Source organism: Diabrotica undecimpunctata, chromosome 5 (assembly GCF_040954645.1).
Source record: "Diabrotica undecimpunctata isolate CICGRU chromosome 5, icDiaUnde3, whole genome shotgun sequence".
NCBI classification, from domain to species: domain Eukaryota; kingdom Metazoa; phylum Arthropoda; class Insecta; order Coleoptera; family Chrysomelidae; genus Diabrotica; species Diabrotica undecimpunctata.
In genome coordinates, this window is record NC_092807.1 from 151,301,099 (window position 1) to 151,323,906 (window position 22,808).

General features: G+C 31.3%; 1 protein-coding gene across 1 annotated transcript; it reads left to right on the forward strand.

Moving 5' to 3' along the window:
- Positions 1–1,300: 1,300 nt before the first annotated feature.
- Positions 1,301–18,762, forward strand: LOC140442515 (homeobox protein invected-like). Its single transcript, XM_072533580.1, has 2 exons — positions 1,301–2,030; positions 18,593–18,762. Exons 1-2 carry the CDS (start codon positions 1,388–1,390, stop codon positions 18,760–18,762), a joined length of 813 nt encoding a protein of 270 aa, XP_072389681.1. The 5' UTR covers positions 1,301–1,387.
- Positions 18,763–22,808: the final 4,046 nt, after the last annotated feature.

Below are 22,808 nucleotides of genomic sequence, written 5' to 3' on the forward strand. Positions count from 1 at the left end.
GTTGAAAATTGCTACGTTTGAAGAAAAAATAGTATACTTTATTCGGCAAAGAAGCTACTTTTCTTGACTTGCCCTCTATTACGCGCCTCACTTCGTTCGGCGCGTAATATCGGGCGCGTCAAGAAAAGTCATGCTTCCCCGCCTCATAAAGTAATATACTATTGCCGTATATCTTTTAAAATAATCTCTTTTTGAAAACGATTTCTAGAGTGCAAATCGAAACGTACAACGTAATTTAAAAATTTAATTTTCATTACAATAAATTGTGGCTTAACCCCATGTAAACATAATATTTAAACGGAACAACATCTGTTAAGAGATTTAATTGAAAAAACAAAGCAAGGATCAGATCATATTGACAAGAAATAAAAAAAATCATAGAATAATCCTAGACGTAGGTTACTAATTTGTTTAGTTTTTATTGGACATGGGAAATGTCAAACTTGTACACATTTTTTTGAAGACAGATAATAAATATTTCGATATAACATGGGGTTTTGGGATCTGCCTATTACCTTTTATTATAGTTACGAGTTACCTTGGTTAATACACGTAACAGTTTTTTTATTATCTATGTGTTAATCCAGCTTTGCAATATAAGGTATACATGGAATAAAAAAAAATTAATATTGGAGTTGGATTTTTTACGAAATTTCATTGTACCTACTGGTAATTTAATAAAAAGTTCGGAAAATACTTTCCCTGATAATTTATTGGAATTCGGATGTTCAGCATAAACAGAAACACAAATAACTTTTTTTTAAATCTACTTACATTTTTTCCTGCATAAAAGGATGTAAAAATTTCACGATCCGACGGACAGAAACTGATTCATATTTAACATGATTTAGTTAGTCCTACCTTGATACCAATGTTTCCTGACTAAAGCTTAGATTGATAGTTTCATGTCAAAATCATTTACTATTCATTTATTCCAAGTACCCACTGAAATTTAACAAAAGACATGTCAATCAATAATCAATCTCATTTAAACATGACAAAAGTTTGTCTCCGCATCAGTACTATCCATGTCTTTAAAACAAGACATCACTCCAAAAACGCTCATACGGATAAACATTACAATTGATGAAACGTTAAGGCAGTATAATTGGCGCTCTGTGCATCCAGCATGCCATAAATATGAGAAGAACCAATTTAGATTCAAAGAGGAACAAAATTTTCTTTTAGCTGATTCGCCCACAAACATCGTGCCCGCCCTATTAACACGCCTACTGCTCTTTAACCCCGCCCTCTGCAAGTTTCACTACCTCAGATAGTCTCTGAGTGTCGTGCAGTGAACATCTATTGTTTGAAAGAGCTTTATGGATTAATTGTTTATTAGGGTTTTGATTTGTAATTAGTGAGGTATAATGTGAATTTGTGCAAGATGGCGGCTCTTACAAGCAATCTCGTACAGCAGCCGCTACATTTTTCTCGACAAACTATGGAAAGCACCGATGGTTCAGTATCAATGGACTCTAGTGATAATTTTGACAGGGATTCTGTTAACATAGACAATGGTAGTTGCTGTAGTGACGATACAGTGCTCTCCGTTGGCAACGAGAACCCCAATCAAGACTGTAATAGCGAACCTTTAACGTTTAAAAATATTGAAAATCATTTGAACGCCATATCTCAAATTTCTACTAGTGTAAGTTCAGAATCTAGTCCAAAAATTAGTACAAATACAAAAACATTTAGTAAAATCACGGAACATGTAAATATTAATCCAAATCGTTTATATAACCAACATAACCTCAAAGAAGTTTCTGATAACGACGACAATCCCCGTATAAAATTTTCAATAGACAATATTTTAAAAGCGGACTTTGGTAGAAGGATAACAGATCCTCTACATATAAAAAAGATAGTTCCTAAGAGGGTGGTTCCTGAACCCGCGGAAGAGACCAAAGTGTCCGGTCCTGTGGACCTCAGTAAAACCGATGAAAAGGAGAAGAAAGATGAAAAGCAACCTATTTTGTGGCCTGCTTGGGTTTACTGCACCCGATACAGTGATCGCCCTAGTTCAGGTATTTATTTTTATCATTGTTTTGCTTCTATATTTAACTATTACTCACAATTGGCCCCATACTGCTATTGTATCAATAACATATTATAAGATTGTAATAAACAGATAAACACTCAATCTCCTTAAAATATTTTTTTTGTATTTCCGTGTGTAAGCAAAATTTTCGCAAACAAAAGTCCTTAAATTTTAATTTCCTTAACTAGTATAACTAGCAGGAATTTTTATGGGAGTTCTGTAGGTACCTATTCATTTCCGAAAAAATATTTTTTATAATTTTCAACTAGGTTTCAATAGGATATTATTTGAAATCCGACTTATAGTTACTATGTTTCCTGCCAAAGATTATAATAGCAGAAAGTTTATAGAGCTTTATTGATTTTAAAATTTTAAACAAATGTACTTAAGCACTTTTAGAATTTTTAGAATACATTAATAAGTATATTGTCATTAGTTATGATAAAAATGTCAATTAATGCACCAAGAAGAAGAAAATTGTATCTAAAGTATCGTATAAAAGAATACAACTTTTAAAACTGCAGTTAGCAAATTTGTTGATAAAAATTAAACAGAATTTACTAATCCCCTTCAGATATTGTGCTTAAAACTCTCCAGCAATAACTGAAGTCTATAAAGAGTCGTTAAATGAAAAAATAACTTTCATTTCCATAATCAAATCTCTACGTCTGTATTGCCAAGTAACCAAATTACGGAAGTTAGCAATTACTACTCTCAATCGATATGTTTCCTAAACTGTAGAAGGAAAACGTTGCTTATTTAATTAATATAATAAATAGTTACTTATAATTATTGTTACTTTGTCTCAGTTAAATCAAAATTAATGGAGAAGGTTAAGTGATAAAAAAATAAAATCCTAGGGTATTTGTTCATCTGTTGGGTATCAAAAAGTTAAAATAAGTTTACGTTAAAAAAACACAAAATTGTAAGTAGTATGTATACAGAGTTTTTTAATATAATATAATTTTACAAATTATTTGTAATGTTATTATTAAAGGAATTATTACATAAATATAAATACAGAACAGGATGCTAACATATCTACCCATAACTAGGACGCTTTTCTAGCTTTTTATTTTTATTAAAAAAAAAATACGCAACATTCTTTAAATACATTATCGAATATTGTATTTCATTCAAATAATATTTTAGTAAGTTTTGACATAAATAGTATATTTACGAATGTGCCATTAGATAAGACTTTACACAGTCAAGACAAAATTAGAGAGTGATGATACATTGGCAACTAGAACAAGACTAAACATATCAGCTATAATGGAGTTATTGACATTATGTACTGATAATACATATTTTCAACTAAATTATGAATTCTATAAACAAAGTTTTGGTCTAGCCATGGGCTCTAGTTTATCTCCATTATTAGCCGATATATTTATGGAAGATTTTGAAACAAATCTTATTTCTAGACAAAATTTAAAACCCACAGCATGGTGGATATAAATAGATGATGTATTCTTAGTATGGACTCATTTTTCAGAGTTGTTGACACATTCCTGAATGATATAAACGATAAAGATATTAACATTTAAGATGGAAAAGGAATATAATAACACACTACTTTTCCTGAATGTTTTAATCTCTAAGAATGCTACTGGATATGAGACTCAGGTGTATAGAAAACCAACACACCAACAGATATCTAAATTACAAATTAAATCATAATATCAATATCAAAAAAGAGAATAATTAAATTATTATACGAGAGCCAAAATTACTTGTTCTAATGAAAATTCGTTCTTAGAAGAAAAACATTTCTTAACATATTTTTTATTAAAAAATAATTATCCTTTATCGTTTTTAAATAAGGAATTTTCAACAATCGACCGAATAGAACAGAACAACTTAAAAACGAGATCCTACAGCATGCACAAGGAATAATACGAGGAAACTAACAATGCCATACATAAAAGTTCTTTTCACATTATTTTTGATCTTCTTCGCGTGCCATATCAGAATTATTCGACGTTGACGATCACCATTGCGAAGGCTTCTCGATCTTCTGCAATATGGAATAATTGTCCTGCATTTGTTATCTGTGTCCATTCACAAATGTTTTTTAACCAAGAAACTTGTTTTTTTCCTATACCTCTACGGCCCTCTATTTTACTTTTAAGGATCAGTTGTAATACACTCTGGGCCAAAATTAACCGGCCACCTTAAAATGGGCAATTTTTGATGTCTTATATCTCCTAAACCTGTTGTCAGATTTAAGTGATTTTTTAATATGTTATACTTAGTCTTATTCCTTGACAATATATAATAATAATGTTGCTAAACAGGTAAATTTTCATTGTATACTGGGTGTACAAATCAAACTGTGTTTTTTTCTTAAAGTTTGCATCACCCTGTGGAATATTCTAGCATGTGTAGAATACTGAAATTAAATCGTAACTATAGCCTCATGCTTTCTCAACATTTTGTTTTTTGATTGATTCACTTATGTTGGATAATACAAAAGTTAAATGCTTTAACAACTAGACATGTTTTTTATCAATTTTTATCCGCGGAAGAGAAAAAATAATCTTTTTGAAAAAAGTCATTTGTTACAGTAAAAATCCAATAAATAAAATCTTCCAAAAAAATTCAAATTAACAATATTTTGGAAATCAAAGTCTAATTTAAAAAAATTGGGTATCAATAATCGGTGTTGCCGCCTCTAGCCCTTAGAACTTCTTGGAGTCGGTTTGGCAATCCATTCATGATATTCTGGATATCAGATTGGGGGATATTGTGCCACTCCTCTACCGCAGCTGTGTTCAGCTCTTAAGGATACAGGGGCTGGTACTCTTGCTCTTACCCGTCTTTTGAGGTTGTCCCAGATATGCTCAATTGGGTTAAGATCGGGACTGTCTGAAGTTATCACCAATGAATGATGCAAAAGGCATGACTTGATCTTGGAGAACTTATTGCACGTATACTTGGGCATTCACACTGCCTCTACCAAACACAACAAAATCAGTACGCGCTTCGTAAGAAATACCTCCCCAAATCATTATTGGCCCTCATCGGTAAGCCACTGTTTCGGTTATAGCGCATGCAGCAAACCTTTCATTTTGACGCCTATAGACACGTTGGCGTCCATCTGGACCTTTTAGGGCTATTCTGCTCTCATCTGAGAACAGTATATTCTTCCATTCCGCCATAGTCCAGTTAGCATATTCTCGCGCAAAATGAAGTCTAGCCCTACGGTGTTGTGGGAGCAGTTGTGGTACGCGAGCGGGACGAAAAGCCCTCAAGTTTATTTCTGACAGTCTTCTTCTAATCGTTTGTCTACTCAAACTAACGTTTCTCACCTCAAGAAGAGACCTACGAGCTTCAGGAGCGGTACAAAAGCGGTTTCTCAATACTTTAGTGACAATGAAGCGGTCATCTCGAACTGAAGTGCATCGTTTTCGGCCTTGGCCTGGCGTGCGGTTGTATGATCCTGTCTCCCGAAATCGTCTGATGACATCTTGTACCGTAGTTCTGGGTACATCGAGTATACCAGCGATATGACGTTGACTGTAACCAGCATCAACTAAAGCCACTGCCCTAGTAGCATCAGTTGGAACGAGTGGCATTTTTAAAATCACACAATAAATCAGCACTAAAATTTCAACTTAAAAAATATTCGCTCACAATGATATAAAATTACAACTTTAATTGTTAATTTTAATTACAAATTTAATTTTAATTACAAATTGTTCAAGAATTGTTATTAACACGGAAACAGATTTGCAACAATGTAGTACAACGACTATATGTCAAAAATCCTTCGATGACACAAATTTAGGAAACAAACTGTCACAGGTAATGTAAACAAAACAATAATAAAGGTGGTGGGGTTAATTTTGCTCATTTTACTGGTGAGTTAAATCGTCTGTATTGATGAAAAACATGGCTAAACATAAACATGGTTTAACATAGTTAAACTACCTAACTTTTGTATTATCCAACATAAGCGAATAAATCAAAAAGCAAAATATGGAGAAAACATGAGGCTATAGTTAGGTTTTAATTTCAATATTTTATAAATGATAGAATATTCTACAGAGTGATGCAAAACTTTAAGAAAAAAACACAGTTTAATTTGTACACCGGGTATACAATGAAAATTTACCTGTTTAGCAACCATATTATTATAACGATATTATTAAGTAATAAGGCTATAACATTAAAAAAATCACTTAAATCGGACCACAGGTCTATATACTGTTCTCAGATGAGAGCAGAATAGCCCTAAAAGGTTTGGGAGATATAAGACATTAAAAATTACCCGTTTTTAAGGTGGCCAGTTAATTTTGGCCCAGAGTGTATTTTATATCGACTTCCCGTTACTATATGTCCCAGATAAGACATTTTTCGATGTCTAACAGTCTTTAACAGTTCTCTATCTTTGTTGACGCTCCTTAGTACTTCTTCATTAGTTTTCCTTGCTGTCCAAGTTATCTTCAACATTCATCTATGAACCCACATTTCCAATGCCCCAATTTTGTTTATGATCGATACTTTTAGCGTCCTTCTGCACTATCCAAAAGTACGCACCACACATAACACTTAACCATTCTTTGTCTTAGTTCTAAGGTGAGATGATTATTGCAAAGAAATGACTTCATTTTCATAAAAGTAGTTTTAGTCATACGTTTTATTTCTATGTCTGGATCTAGTTGGTCCGTTATCACAGTTCCCAAATATGTCATTTTGTGGACTTTCTCACCTTGGACTCCGTTTAATTGAAGCTTTGCATCGGGATGTGGGTCATGAATAAACACTAAAAATTTGGTTTTGTTTGAGTTTATTTTTATGCCCATTTCCTCTCCTACCTCGTGAATACTATCAAGTAGAATTTGGAGACCTTCAATAATATCTAAAAGAATTACTGTATCGTCTGCATATCTAATCACATTAAGTAGTTCCCCGTTAATTTTTATTCCATATGGTTGTCTCTCAAGTGCCTTTTTAAATAACTGGTCCGAGTAAACATTGAACAATTTTGGCGACAAAATGCAACCTTGTCTGACTCCTCGTTGTATGGAGCTTTCATCGGTGTAGTTATCTCCAATTTTTACTATAACAGCTTGATTTCAGTACACATTTTTAATGACACCAATATCCTTGTCATCTATTCCGATATTTTTCAGTATTTGCATTAATTTTACATGCTGTACTTTATCGAATGCCTTTTCAAAGTCCACGAAACATGCAAATACATCTTTTCTTTGGTCACGGCATTTTTGTAATAGGATGTTAAGCGCAAAAAATGCCTCCCTGGTTCCCATAGCATTTCTAAAACCAAATTGGGTATCTTCCAGATCTTTTTCGCATTTGTGTCTAATTCTGTTGTGAAGTATTCTTAGGAAACTCTGGTCACGGCATTTTTGTAATAGGATGTTAAGCTCAAAAAATGCCTCCCTGGCTCCTATAGCATTTCTAAAACCAAATTGGGTATCTTCCAGATCTTCTTCGCATTTGTGTCTAATTCTGTTGTGAAGTATTCTTAGGAAAATTTTAAGAGTGTGGCTCATTTGGATAATTAATCGATATTCTGAGCATTTTTTCGCATTGTGTTTTTTAGGTATTGCGACAAAGATGGATTTGAACCAATCTGTGGGAATCACTCCGGTGTGATATATTGAATTAAAAAGTCTTACTACTACTTTTATGTTATCATCCTCTATTAGTTTCAGCAACTCAGTTGGTATATCATCTGGACCACAAACTTTTCTAATTTTAGCATTATTTAATTGAGATCTATTTTATCCAAAACTAAACCTAACAATGAACAAGAACAAACATCAAGGCTATTAAATGTTAGAATAAGTGCACATCAATCTTATATTAAAAATAGAGTATTTGAAAGATCTTAAATATGTAAACATGCATAATGAACATAGGGTTCAATGAAACGATTTAAGTATAGTCCTAAAAGAAACATATGGTAAAAAGAGAAAAATCAAATAAGAATGCAGTAGGATATGGTTACCCATATTAAAAGAGGAAGTTATTAAAAGGAAAATACCTCTATTAGTAAATCAATAACATACCGAGGATACACCATTTATGTTTTTTAACTTAATAAACATATAAAATCAGAATTTGGTGTATATTGAGAGTAAACTAAATGTAAGACCAAATACACTTACTATGTCGGGATAGTATTGAGGTTTTTTTCCTTATGATTTACTATGGAATCACTAACAGGAGAATTTTACTGTCGTTATGGCATGTGGTTGTCTTTTTAAAGACGAATCACGTGCTATGATTTTTCCTAAAGGATATTCTCAAGTTAAAGTTGATTTCATGTAATCGAATGAACTGACTCTTACAATAAAGCCGTCCCAGGAACGCAACTCAGCATAATTGGCAATATCATTTTACAGTCGTCTACTTTAAAATGTATAATGTATGTCTGAATTATCAATATAAATAAGTCAGATAAAATTAAATTAAAAGAGGAATTTTTCACCAAGTAACAAAAACAAAAGTTGTTTAATTTATTAATAGCGATTTCAGAAGTGGAAATTGAAACGTCAATAAACTTATTTTAAACTTCAATTGTGCCTTATTCCCATTAAAATAGTAATTACTTTAAGATGCTCCAAGAAAATAGCTTCAGAATAATATGTTTTAAAATGTCAGACACATCTAAGTATATTTTCTAAAACATCATTTTTATTTTCAATAGTAATCATTGATAAGTCTGAAAAGCTTTTTTGCCCTATTGTGGATCGTAAATAATTTTTTATTATTGAAAAGGTATTAATTTCTTTAGTACAGTATTAATTTTCGAATAGCTTCGTTCCCGACTAACTACTGTCACAAGTAATGTTAAGAAAATTCGTACGACAATTACTAAATTTAGAAATAGATAAATGAGGTTATTGGTAAATAGATAATTGATGACATTTAAAGCGTTCATTTCAGGAGAAATATAGGGTAAAAAATTATCAATTTCATCATATAAATCTTGACCTACAATATCTTTCTCTTTTTGTGCTGGATCTCATAAAATATACATTTTGCAGACCTAATTGATCCGTTTTAAGGAAATTATGTAAATTAAACTATAGTTTAATAACTATCTATATATTTAATATAATTAACTAACTATCATGTTGCTTTATTTATTCGAAGCTTTCTTTCAATTTTGATAAGGCAGTGTTCAATATAAAAAAGTAAAAATTAGTTTTAAATTAATCAGATAAATTTGTTGAGCTTTTTTTTTACAGTCGTAGTCAAATAAATGCTTTTTCGTGCGGGGCCTAACAATACCAATCGGTGGAAACGAAGGGTCGCAATCGGTATCTCGCGGCAATTTTTTGAACCCTTCTAAAAAGTCGTTAAAACCTTCATTTGATATAATATTAGATAAAAATCTTTTGGTCTTCTTCAAGATTAAAATAATACTAGGTCGGATATTAGTTTCATTTTACTGCAATATTAGTTTTTGGTGTATCATTTATTTATTTATTTAATACACGGGATAACCTCATCAACAGTATAAATTACAATATAAAATATCACAGTTAGGATTCAAAACTTGAATTTACTTATAATATAAAATCAATATTTAAAAAAAACAAAATTTGTTTAATTTACTAATTTCAATATTAAAAAGTTTAAAAAATGAGACTATACATATCTTACATACAAAAAAAACAAACAAAATATAACAAAAACAAAATTCAACAATCCCAATATACATATCACAAAGCCAGAGATCTCTTTAACTCTAGTCCCATGTATCTATTCGATGGGTTGTGAATACCATAGGTTGTTCTGTGGAAAGGAATATTGAAAACATTGTGGTAATGTAGAGCTTGATGAGAAACATTAAAGTTAATCTGGCTTAACAGGTTTGGACAATCAATAAATCCATGTATGATCTTATATACAGGGTGAGTCATGAGGAACTTTACATACTTCTACCATATGTAGAGTCCCTCAGGGAGCATATCATGTGACCACTAAAAAGTGTCAACTCCTCTTCTTTATTAATTAACAGGGTGATTTGTGTAATTGACCATTTATTTCATTTTACTGTAGTGTTTATACGGCTCATTTGATTTTTTAAATTTTTGCATGATACAGTACACTACTATCAAGCATTCGACTGGTATTAGCTAAACTAAAAAATTCCAGGACTGGCTTTGGAAAAATTAATTTAGGGATTCGTATTAAATATTACACCCTGTATAATTTTTTTTTAAATGCAATAAGTGATTTTCAAACTACATAAATAGCCAATGAAAACGACATATGCGACAATGTTGTCGCACTTTTATTAAATTTTTAGTGAACGATCAAATCTTACCAAAAATAGAACAACCATAATGAAGTATCAAATTATAAGGTAATTAATTTAAACAAATGTTATAAATTTCAAACATTTTAATTGAAATGATAAACTTAGTCACTGCACAACAAAAAACAGTAACTACTAACAATAACGAAAAACAATTTAAAAAAAAACTAAAAATATGTACATAGTTATGATAAACCCATAAATTAGAACTGGAAAAGATACAATAATGGTAACAAAATAAAAATAATTCAAAATAGATTTTCGAAATGGAACCCTGCAGCCTGTACACATTTTTGTTGCCGAATTGTTAGTTGACGTATTGAATTACGGATACTCTGGGGATCGTTTCTAATAGTATTACAACAATGTATAATTCTATCAATTAATTGTTGTCGGTTATTATTATTCACTGCGTAAACTAGTTGCTTCAATCGTCCCCAAATATGGTAATCAACGGGATTGAAATCAGGGGATCTTGAAGGCCACGAAATAGGACCTGTACGTCCTATGCACCTGTTGCCATAAACATTATTGAGATGTTGTCTCACTGCCAGTAAAAAGTGTGGGGGTGCCCCATCATGCTGAAAATACATCCCTCGGATAGCAACGTTCGCGTTGGCAAGCAAATTCGGCAAAATATTTTGTAGAAAGTTCAAATAGACCTGCCCTGTTAAAGGAACATCAAAAAAGTGAGGACCTACTAATTGGTTATTTATGACACCAATCCACACGTTAACCGAAAACCTTAACTGAGAACGACGTTCTCGAATAGCATGGGGATTTTCTTCTGCCCACACATGCGAATTTCGTGAATTATTTATCCCGTCTCTGGTAAATTGGGCTTCATCTGTAAATAGTGTCCTGTATAGCGTTGGTCGATTATTGTTAATCCATCTACAAAATTCCAACCTATCGATCTCATCTCCAGCATGTAGTCGCTGAACCATTTGAATGTGATATGGGTATAGATTATTTTTTTGTAAGACTCTACTTACTTTTGATTGAGTAACATTGAGTTCTCGACTTACTTGTCTAGTGCTTACTGTAGGGTTCATAGTAACGGCGTCCATAATGTCATCTTCATGCGCTTCATCTACATGTCGCTCTGTTGTTCCACTAGGAAAAGTGCCATTTTCTCGCAAATAATTAAATACTGACCCAAATGTTGGATGACTGGGAGTTCGACGATTAGGAAATCTCCTGCGATATTCTCTACTAGCAGCCATACCATTCCCATTACAGAATCCATAAACAAATATTATGTCTGCATATTCTGTGGTCGAAAACTGATGTGGCATTTTGAACGAAATTAACAAAAGCTCTACCAAAACTAACACAATGTACTTAACGTAGATATGACAGAAGAAATATGTATTCTTGTACACATAAATAACAATTGATAATGACAATAATGACAATGGGTATAAAATATCAAGAAACGTCAAACGGTCAACGCCAACCTTCATTTTAAACTTTTTTAGATTTATTTTTATTTAGTACAGTTGATGCAATGTATTATTATTTGACATACAATTTTAATCATTTACAATCAACAAAAACTAACACATACAAGAGGTTTGACTTTTTAATCAATTTAATTTATTATTTATCGAAAATAATGCCCCAATACGATCTATGAGTAAAAATTTAAAATTGAAAAACAATTGATTCTATCGTAGAGATAATACAAAGTGATAGTAAAGATGTTAATTTTCTACGTATTAGATTATGTTGTAGGAACTCATTTTAATTAAAATGTTTGAAATTTATAACATTTGTTTAAATTAATACCTTATAATTTGATACTTCATTATGGTTGTTCTATTTTTGGTAAGATTTGATCGTTCACTAAAAATTTAATAAAAGTGTGACAACATTGTCGCATATGTCGTTTTCATTGGCTATTTATGTAGTCTGAAAATCACTTATTGCATTTAAAAAAAAAATTATACAGGGTGTAATATTTAATACGAATCCCTAAATTAATTTTTCCAAAGCCAGTAATGGAATTTTTTAGTTTAGCTAATACCAGTCGAATGCTTGATAGTAGTGTACTGTATCATGCAAAAATTTAAAAAATCAAATGAGCCGTATAAACACTACAGTAAAATGAAATAAATGGTCAATTACACAAATCACCCTGTTAATTAATAAAGAAGAGGAGTTGACATTTTTTAGTGGCCACATGATATGCTCCCTGAAGGACTCTACATATGGTAGAAGTATGTAAAGTTCCTCATGACTCACCCTGTATAAATATAGCTCCTGACATATCACGACGGTTCTTGAGTGAGGGTAAAGATAATTGTTGTTCGATACGGGAATAATCATGATTTTCAATAGTAGGATGGACATAGTATCAATATTGTTCTGAAAATAGGGTGACCAAATAACTGAACAGTATTCTAAAATAGTTATAAACAATAATACACTAATCTTGTTGAACCAATGGAGAAATACATGCAATTTCTAGTAACTAAACCAAGAAGTTTAGATGCCTTCATTACAATAGAGTTTATGTGGTCACAGAAAGTAAGCCTCTCATCGAAAATAAAACCGAAATCCCGAATAGAAGAAACATAATTTAGTGGCTGATTATTAATAGTATAGCTTGTTCCAATTCTATAGACTTTACGAAAAAAACTTATAAAACAACATTTTTTTAAATTTAAGTGGAGTTTGTTCTAATTGCACCAATTTTGTAGTTTGTCTAAGTCATCTTGTAACAAAGCTTGATCCTTTAAGCTATCTATCATAATGGAGCAAATAAATTTTACCGAGTTCATCTTTAAAAGTAACGAATTTGCCATATTTCTAGTTTCAAGGTCTGCTATTATCAGAATAAATTGCATGTAAAGCATCATATATTTTATATAGATTTCATCTAAGAACTTTAAGAGCATCTATTCTGCTTTCCCATCTAGTACTAGAAAGACGTTTTAGTATGAAAGTTGAGATTTCATTTTTTAATTATTGCCAATGTTTAGTCAAGTAGTAATTCAAGTTCAAGTCAAGTTCCTGTAAAATAGTAAAAAAAAAACGTTTTTTCTAAAGACAATTTTCAACGTCATGATTTACTTAATTTAAGCTTTAAGTTGCACAAGGCACGCAAAACCTTAAAGGTCTAATTCAAGAACTTTTTTTTAAACCATTATTGCGATCCTTCATATTCTCACCATTATTGCAGCGCTGTCCTCTTAAATCTCCTAAAAAATTCTAATAAACATTGTTTAAACTTTGTTCTGTCGAATTTGATATTAAAACGAATTATAAGAAATGCTCTATAATTTTAATTTGCTTTGATGTATCATTTAATAAAACAATCCTTACTAAAAAGGAAAGTTTGTCTTCATAACTTAAATCAGGAGTCGAATCTAAAATAATAGCTAATTTTTAACAGCGTTTCTTCTTCTTGATGTGCCTATTTGTTACGAATATTGGCGATCATCATGACAATCCTTATCTTATCTGCAGCAGCGCGGAAAAGCTGCACAGATGTATTGAAGCAGATTCTGAGGTTCTTTAACCAAGATGTTCTTCTTCCTGGACCTCGTTTTCCAAATATTTTTCCTTGCAGGATGGCAGTTGCATAGCAGATTATATTAAGTTGTTTTTCTGTCATTTGGTATCCTTTTTTAGTTCTTACTTTATTATTTTATCCATAATCGGGTTGAACAATAGAGGACTCAGAGAATCTCCCTATCTTATCCCATTGCCAGCTTCAATAGGGCCAGTTAGTTCTTCTTCTACTTTTTCTTTTATTGTATTATTTTGGTAGATATTTTTAATCGTTTTGATTATTCCTAAAGGTATCTCTCTTTCGTACAATAATGTAGATAACGTCATTTAATTTGACCCGGTGAAATGTCTTCTTAAGGTCCACGAACCATGAAAATGCCGGTTTGTTGTATTCTAATGATTTCAGCCAGCGATCAAATGTGAAAATAGGAAGAGAAATGTCAGAAGAAGTCAAGGCAAGGTTGCATACTGTCGCTGTTATTGTTAAATGCATATTCAGAAGAAATCATACAAGATGCTTTAGTAAACGAGACAGTCGGCATAAAAGTGAACGGAAGTTTAATTAACAACATTAGGTATGCCGACGATACAGTCATAATAACCGAAAACTTAAAAGACTTAGAAAGAATAATGAACAAAATATTAAGATATAGGGGAGAATACGGACTCTCTCTTGATATCAAAAAACCAAATTCATGTAAATTAGCACGAACAACAATACAAACGAAATATTTACGGTAGGCGGCCAGCAGATTGAGAGAGTAAAAATATATACTTACTTGGGAACGATAATCACAGAAAATAACGATTATACTTCGGAAATAAGAGTCAGAATTGAAAAAGCACGTGCCAACTTCGTAAAAAAGAAAAAGATTTTATGCAGCAAAGATCTGACATTGGCCCTCAGAATAAGGCTAATTAAATGCTATGTACACAGTGTACTCTACTATGGAGCTGAATCATGGACATTAAACCGGAGTACAATAAATCGATTTAACCCGTTTGAAATGTGGACATTTAGAAGATTGTTAAGGATTCCAAAAGAAAGAATATTGCAATATCTCGGACAACATCTTGAGACTCATAATTTAAGGAAAAGTAGAGGGTAGGAGAAGCGTAGGAAGAATATGCGTTTCCCGATTGAAGAATCTGAGAGAGTGGTTTGGTTGCAGCTCAAGGCAATTGTTCAGAGCAGCTGCCTCAAAGGTCAGAATAGCCATGATGATTGCCAACCTTCGTCGTGGAGATGGCACTTAAAGAAGAAGGATTATTTCTCTTGCACTTGCCTCATTATAAATATAGCGTCAGTGTATGACCTTCCCGACCTAAAACCTTGTTATTCTTCTACTAGTGTTATAATTTCATTCAGTTTATTTGTTATCACTTTGTATGCCAAATACAAACTGCCAAATGTGCAAATGACCACTGTCTTTATTAAAAAGCACACATAACACAACTGGAAATAACAAAACAATAACAAAAGCACACAGGTGACACATGCAGATGCAGATATCTTGAACTAGCGATATCTGAACCTTTCTAAACAAAATGATACCGACATCTGTGAGAAGCTTCTGAAACTATTATTTTACTGATGGCACTTAGAACCTTTCTTAGGACGACAAGCAAGGACCGTACCTTTTTACGAAGATTTTAGAACATTTTTACCCAAATCACTCAATTTTGGAGAAAAAAAATAGCACTTTAATCCTTTCTTATTTCTACACTTTAATTGTAAAATTGTAACTAAGTTATTTAATTTACTTTCTGATACAGATAGAAACTGTTCTGCTTTTATTTTGTTAATTTTACTATGTATTAGTATATCTTCTTATATCTTTAATCCAAAATAATTTTGGGTCATAATTATTTTTCTAATTCAATTATTACGATCATATAAAAGAGAAAAATTAATTTAAAAATTAACGATATTACTTATATATGTTTATTTATAGTACAATCTAAAATGACTTCCCACACTTGATTTAAAAGCGCTGTGAAAATAAATCTCCTTTTCTTTCTTATTTGTATAATTTTCTCGTATATATGGAAATTGACAATGTAATGCCATAAGTTTCAGGAGTATATGTTATTTATACGTATAAATCCTTTCGGGTATTATATTTGTTATTTTCGTTGAAATTTGCTTGAGCAGTTTCTTTATAATCTCTCAGACACTGATTAATTTACAGTATTGTGTGAATTAATATGAACATAAGTGATAATTTGAAACAAACAACATTTGTGTGTATGGTAAAAGACGAAGTAAAGAGAGAAAAACACAGTTTAACTTGATTTTATCCGTCGAGTTTCAAACCAAGGTCCTATTAGCCCAGGCTGTGGGGGAAAAATGGGTGATTTTACACTGTAATCAAGGAATTTATGTAATGTGGCCTAGGCATGGACGTATAAACATAGATGGACCCAGCAATAAGATACCTTAAACACACACTGTTTTGAAGCTTCGATATTCCTGGACAAGAGGGTAAAGGGGAGTAAAACGGGTATGGATAGACTGTGATACTTCCTTAATGAGCATAAGCGTGCTTGAATTTTTACTCGCGGGGATAATTATTCAGAAGTTAATAATTGGAAGTAGTAATAATGTATAAAAACACGTTTTTATAGAAAAAATAAAATACAATTTTATTTGCTTTAAAATTAATACAATAAAATATAGTTGAGCTCAAGTTAATTGTTTAATAGGTATCAAATAATTCTACGGTAAAAAAAAATTAAAAAATATACATTTGTCAAATTTAAGTGCATACCTATATTTATTGATAATGTGTTAAAACATATTTTTTCAAATTGTGACAAATTTGTTTTAATACAATATCAATAGATTCCACGTAGTAAGGGTTTCTGCTACAAAATTATTTATTGATCATTCCAAAGCTCTTGCTGGCATTTGACATAAAATAATTTGCAAATATACCTACTTTTAAAAAGTAGGCGTGAAAATGTATAAATTATTGGAAAGCTATTTACCGAACAGAAATATTAAAATAAAAATGGTAAATAGACATAATAGAATACGTTGGTATGGAATTACATTTTTATTGATTGCGAAATAAAATAGTCTTAGTAAGAACGCTTCTTATGCGCACGGTGTTAGCATCTAAAGTAGTCCTCGTTTCATGATGAATTCCAATTTTAAAATATTTCTCAAGAACCAATTTTAAAAGTTGCATAGAGTGACCATCGACTGCATCTTCATCATACATATGGTCACCAAAATTCTCATAGATTGATTTTGGGACATTTTGTATGGTTTTATTAATCAAAATAATTATAAGGTGTTTAACTAGTCTGTTGTAGATATTTATAGTTTTATTAAAAAATCTGAAATATTTTTCAGCTTCCTTACAAGTTTAAATAACCAAAAAGGATGCTTTTGAAAGGTCTTTTTATACTGTTTTCTCTGTTGAAGTTTAGAGTAAGTTTCATCATTAATCAATATTATTTGGAAACCTACATAGAAAAATAAATGAGTTTTATTCATTTCACTAATTTATTGTTAATTCATGAGAAATATTAAATTAAAAAGCTACTAAACAGATCTTTTTAATCAGATGATGTCTACTTATAATTTAAAAATGTCTATACTAATTTCATGAACTAATATCTTGTTCAATACATTAATGAATATAAATAAACCCAATGGTACGCCTATGAAAGACATATTTTAAAATGTAAACACACAGGTTTCCTCAGTTCCTCATCTTAAATAATGTAAACAAACAGTACTTACAAATTAAATGAGACATTGGGATGTAAATATTTCGTTTTTTTTGCAAATGCAAAACTGTAGCACCATTATTATAATTTGTTTATTTCACTATTTACAAATATCACTTAAAATACAGCCAAAATATCGAAAAACAACTTTTCCTCATCTTAGGTAAAAAGTAAACAAAACATGGACATGACATGGAACAGCATTTGAAGTTTGACGTAGAGCCATAAGACAGAGAAATGTAAACACTGTTGCCATTAATAAATAGGTTTCAGTGCTTCTACATATAAAATAATTGGTTGATATCTGTTATACGCTATTATTAAATGATATGCACACTATGTGCACATTTGATGTTTTAATTAAAATTTAATATATTAATATAAGTAATAAATTATTATTTTGGTTTGATAGCACCTGTAGAGTATAAAATAAATATAGTAATATTTTCAGCGATACGTGAATAAGATATTTTAATAAAAAAATGTGACAACATTTGAAGGTGCTGAGAATGTGACCTAGTCAAATAATTTTGGCTTCACATTTTTATGTAAATAACTGAGTCAATCTGTGTTTATACGTCCATGGGCCTAGGTGATAAAAGGCAACCTAAGAAGCAATCCCCCAGTTCAACAAAAATTTTTTGGTTATTGTTTATTTATGAGCGTTTATAGGTACAAAATACGTATTTTTTAAGTTTTTTTCATTTTTTGCCTAAAGTAAGTATTGTAATGGGTAATTTCTGTATAGATTATGAAAGTACTCTAAACGACCTTCAATTTGAGCCGGTATACGTTCAATTTAATTTATTTGTTATTACAAAAATGACGAATGAAGGTCAAAATTTATATTTGACGTAATATTTATTGCAATTGACTTGGACAGAACTTAGAACCAACCTGTCAATTCTGGAGGAGCTTCATACAAAAGACATGGCTATTAAACAAAAGTAATCGAGCATACCTAATTTACTTCTCCCACATAGCTAGAGGAACTGGGACCATGAAACTATTAGTACTAGAAGGAAAGGTAAAAGACCGAAGACCAAGAGGAAGATCTCCAACAAAAAGGGCGGAGCAACTGAAGACTCTGGAGAGAAAATCCCTAGATGAAGTCGTCCATATGATACAGGATAGGAGCCATTGGAGACCTTGACAAAGGGTTAAGGAATAAGGAGGAGGGAACTTTTTGATCAATATGAGCTGTCGTACATTTTTCATTGTCAGTTATCTAATAGTGTGTGTTAAGTCTTACTCAAGTTTGTCTTTGCTTAGGTTTTAATCGGAAACTTGATTCATGATCTTCCTCATAGAGTTATACTTCCATATAATTCCTCGTAGAACTATATTATTTCATTTTGCTTGTTTCTTAATTTATGAATTTCGCATTTCCCATTCGTTAGCTTTCTACGTAGAACTTTTAGGCTGTTATTTTCCTGTATAGTACGTCTAATATTATCGGTTTTAAATTTCCTTAAATCTCTCCTGATTGCCTTCGAAACAGTTTTATTCATTTCTCTTAGAGTGTGGCTGTCTGTATTCTTATCGCTTCTATCTTCTTTGATCTAGCAGCGTTTTAGTATATGGAGTTATATATTTATTATATATATTATATTATATATATGGACGATAAGTCCATAAGATAGTATTTAATCACAAATGACATAATTGAAATTCTTGATTCTAAAGTAGGTAATTTTTGATTTTAATTTCGTTTGCAGGATTTCCATAATATCCTTCAGAACTTTTAAAGATATACCATATAAAGTCAAAAGATATTTGATTTTGTATACCAATTTTATAATATTATTGACAAATAACTCTCCTATATATAAATTTCTTGTGGGGAAGTGATTATTTATCCAAAAATTGAAGAAAGCTTATTCCAAGCTTGATCTAATAACGTTTTTTTTTTCGGTGGCTTCCGATGAAGATTTTATTACATTAATTATGTCAATCTTAAAAACATCCTTTTTTAAAAAGGGGTGCTTTATATTAATCACAACAGTTTATCATTATGATTGGGTCACCCTCTGTTTTTTCAACGATAATTAATATTCCTTAAATAAATTAATAAACCTGAATAGATGTATTTTTCAACGAAACAGACCGCATCTTATATACATATGCAATGTTAAAATGAAAAATTACCATTTTAAAATTGCAGATAGCAAGGAATCAAAATAAAAAGGGCATTTTTTTTTTCAAGTTAAATCGTAATCCCCATGGTAGCTAAATATTTTTCGTGATTTCATATTGGGAATAGGGATTAAACATGATCTTTTTGGGTGGTCTGTCTACGCTTTAAGTACGTACTTTTTTAATTTTATTGTGACATTTAAAAGCAAATGAGTGTTTAGTATTTCAGGTAATACAGATTTATTACTTTTACGTCGCCTACGTGAGTGATCACTGATCACATAAAACATACTTTTGCGGGGAGACTGTGTTTGTTTTGTGGCTATTGGTTATACCATAAAATGTACGTTTGATGTGGTATGACTTGTTTGTATTGTAAGCATTGGAATATTGAATAAATAATAAAATTGATTTATATCTTACATTGTTAAATTGTAATATATAGAATATTTTACAATTATCATTGCATCTTATTGCTCAGTCGCTGACAATAGTACAATGTATTCTAATTATTTGAATGTTTAGGGATAAATGAAAATTGAAAAATATTGGATGCATTGTTGTGACGAATAAATTATGTGTCGTAATTGTCTTGGATCATATATTGATCAGAAAGCTCATGAAAATATTAAGCCTGTTTACATGACAGTAAATGTCTTATTTTATAATGAATTAGTATGGACCATCATGTACATTTTGTTTGTGAAGACATTTTGCATGTGGGTATTGCCGCCTGTACGATTTGCCTCGATTTACTTCGGTCCATCATATATTTTATTCAATGGTATGTTTCCATGTCATTTAAATCTTTTAAGATGGTATCTCTCCATCTGAGTCTGTGTCTGCATTAAGACCTCTTGCCGATTCCCATATCCATTTGATGAGCCGTTCCTTCTGGACCCTCTGCACATTTTCTGCTCAACTGAGACTCTGGTGTTTCTCTGCTTTTCCATTCTTTAAATGTTCTAATTTGATATTGCCCAGCTATTCTATGAACTACAGGACTAAAACGCCTTTGTAGTAGTTCCTTTTGTTTCGGGATAAACCAGATTTCTGAGCCGTATGTTATGACTGGGCTAATCACTGTTGTCTATATTCGGTTCTTGAAAATTCCATAAGCGTTATTAATTTCAGTATTTTTTGTAGTGCAGAGAAACCATATCTGCTCAAGTTATTATCGTGAGCTTTGGTGGCACCCATTCAAAATTGTGTGTGCCCATACTTATATTTTGTTCTATTCTATTTCTGCCTACCCTACAATTGTTGTGCATATATTGCTCATTCTCATCATTGATGATTATCCCTACTTTTTTGCTCGCTTTTCCATTTTCACAAACATTTACTTTGTTTTGGTGGTACTACTGCTTACGGGTATTTATATGCTTGGTGAGTCTTTTAATATTAATTTTAAATGTTCCTGTCTTTGTATATACATTTACTCACTTGCCGAAGGATTACTTGCCAAGACGTAGAAAATGCATGTGAAAAATAACTAAATTCCAACCTAACATTTAAACTTAACTGTCATTCAAAGATGACATAATTAGCGATAATCTCCACTGCCTCCTACTGCTTAATAAATGAGGTTGCATATTGGTTAGGTGCTCAACAAATTGGTTGATGAGTGAAAATTTACTGTAACACAATTATCACCATAACATAACGTAAATTACTAGATACAGAAAGCTGTCTTGTTTATATGAAATATTATATATCGCTCGTGTTTCTTTTGCTAAATAGAAAGTGAAAATTCGTGGAAAATCAAACTTTCTTTGCAACAATTTTACCGTACTATTAATCAACCAAGAAAACAATTATAAAACAGTTAAGAGAGTGCATACCAGGATGATTCGATTCCGTTTAGATCAAAGTCGGCATTTTCCGTTTTTTCCCATAAAGTTGACGATCTACCGCAGCTCAGCACCTCTTATACAAGGTGTACACGACAGTACGTGCCCTACCATATTAGCCAAAAGTTCGACTTTGTTTTTGAGCAATGGTAATTGTCGTGTTGAAGGGAACATCAATTCGTTTTTTGCTGCTACGTAATTTTTTCTCAGAATAGGTTAATGTGTGGTGGATGCGTATGCGACATGGTAAGAGGTTCCTTATTTACGTACCGTCGCTGTGATTCTCGGAAACACATATTTTCAGTCGCGCGATCTTATTCCATTCCAACAGATGTTTTTATGTACCTAAGCACCTAAGAACACATTGCGTATAGAAATAGGAATTGCAATGAAAATTTTTCATTTAACTGTTTAAAACTATGAAAATAAAATAAGTGTATTGAATACGTATATGAATATACATATAATATGTATATGAATAAAAAACAAACATCTTGCTACTTCATCCTTTATTGAAGACGATTGTTCATTTAAAGTAAATCAATCAGTTAACATCGATAGAGGAAATTACAAAGAACAAGTTACAATAATTTGCTGCTATAAGAAGATAGAATTGAAGCATAAGTTCAACTCAGGAAACATACGTTTAGTTTTTTTTAATGATCAGAACTAAGTCAGCTTTTATAAAAGTTGCAAAGAACAAAAATATACAGTGTGTAAAAGCCAAATGGAATAAATTCATTATTTAGGTTACTGTACATATTTATAAAAAATCCCGAAACACGTCAAATTTAAATTATAACTTGACATTCTTTAACGTGAAAATGCAACCCCTACCTTCAACCCCCTTAGAAGGACAGGTACAACCCCCAATTTTTAAAATAGGAAGTATAGGCTTGTGATATATCGTTTGAAAGGTCTTTTCATTCTTCATTCAAAAATGTTGTCGCTTTCAAGTTTATTAAGATTAATTAAGATAAAATAAATTAAAATGATGTGGTTACCGAAATTAGCTAAAATATACTCAAAACTTATTTCCCGTTTAGGTCTTGATAATGAGAAAGTGAACAAAAACCATAGCAATGTAGTTTTTAGATGGTAACCAATAAAAAACTTTAAAGAATTTCCGTGGCAACGTTATTGTAACACGCATTAGTAAACTGTTTTATTTAAGTTGTCAGTATTTTAATTTCAGTAAAAAGTTCGTTCAATT

Coding starts and splice junctions, on each gene's coding strand:
- LOC140442515 (XM_072533580.1), top strand. CDS start 1,388: ATGGCGGCTCTTACAAGCAATCTCGTACAGCAGCCGCTACATTTTTCT. Junction 2,031..18,592: donor CAGTGATCGCCCTAGTTCAG/GTATTTATTTTT, acceptor TCTCCCACATAG/CTAGAGGAACTGGGACCATG.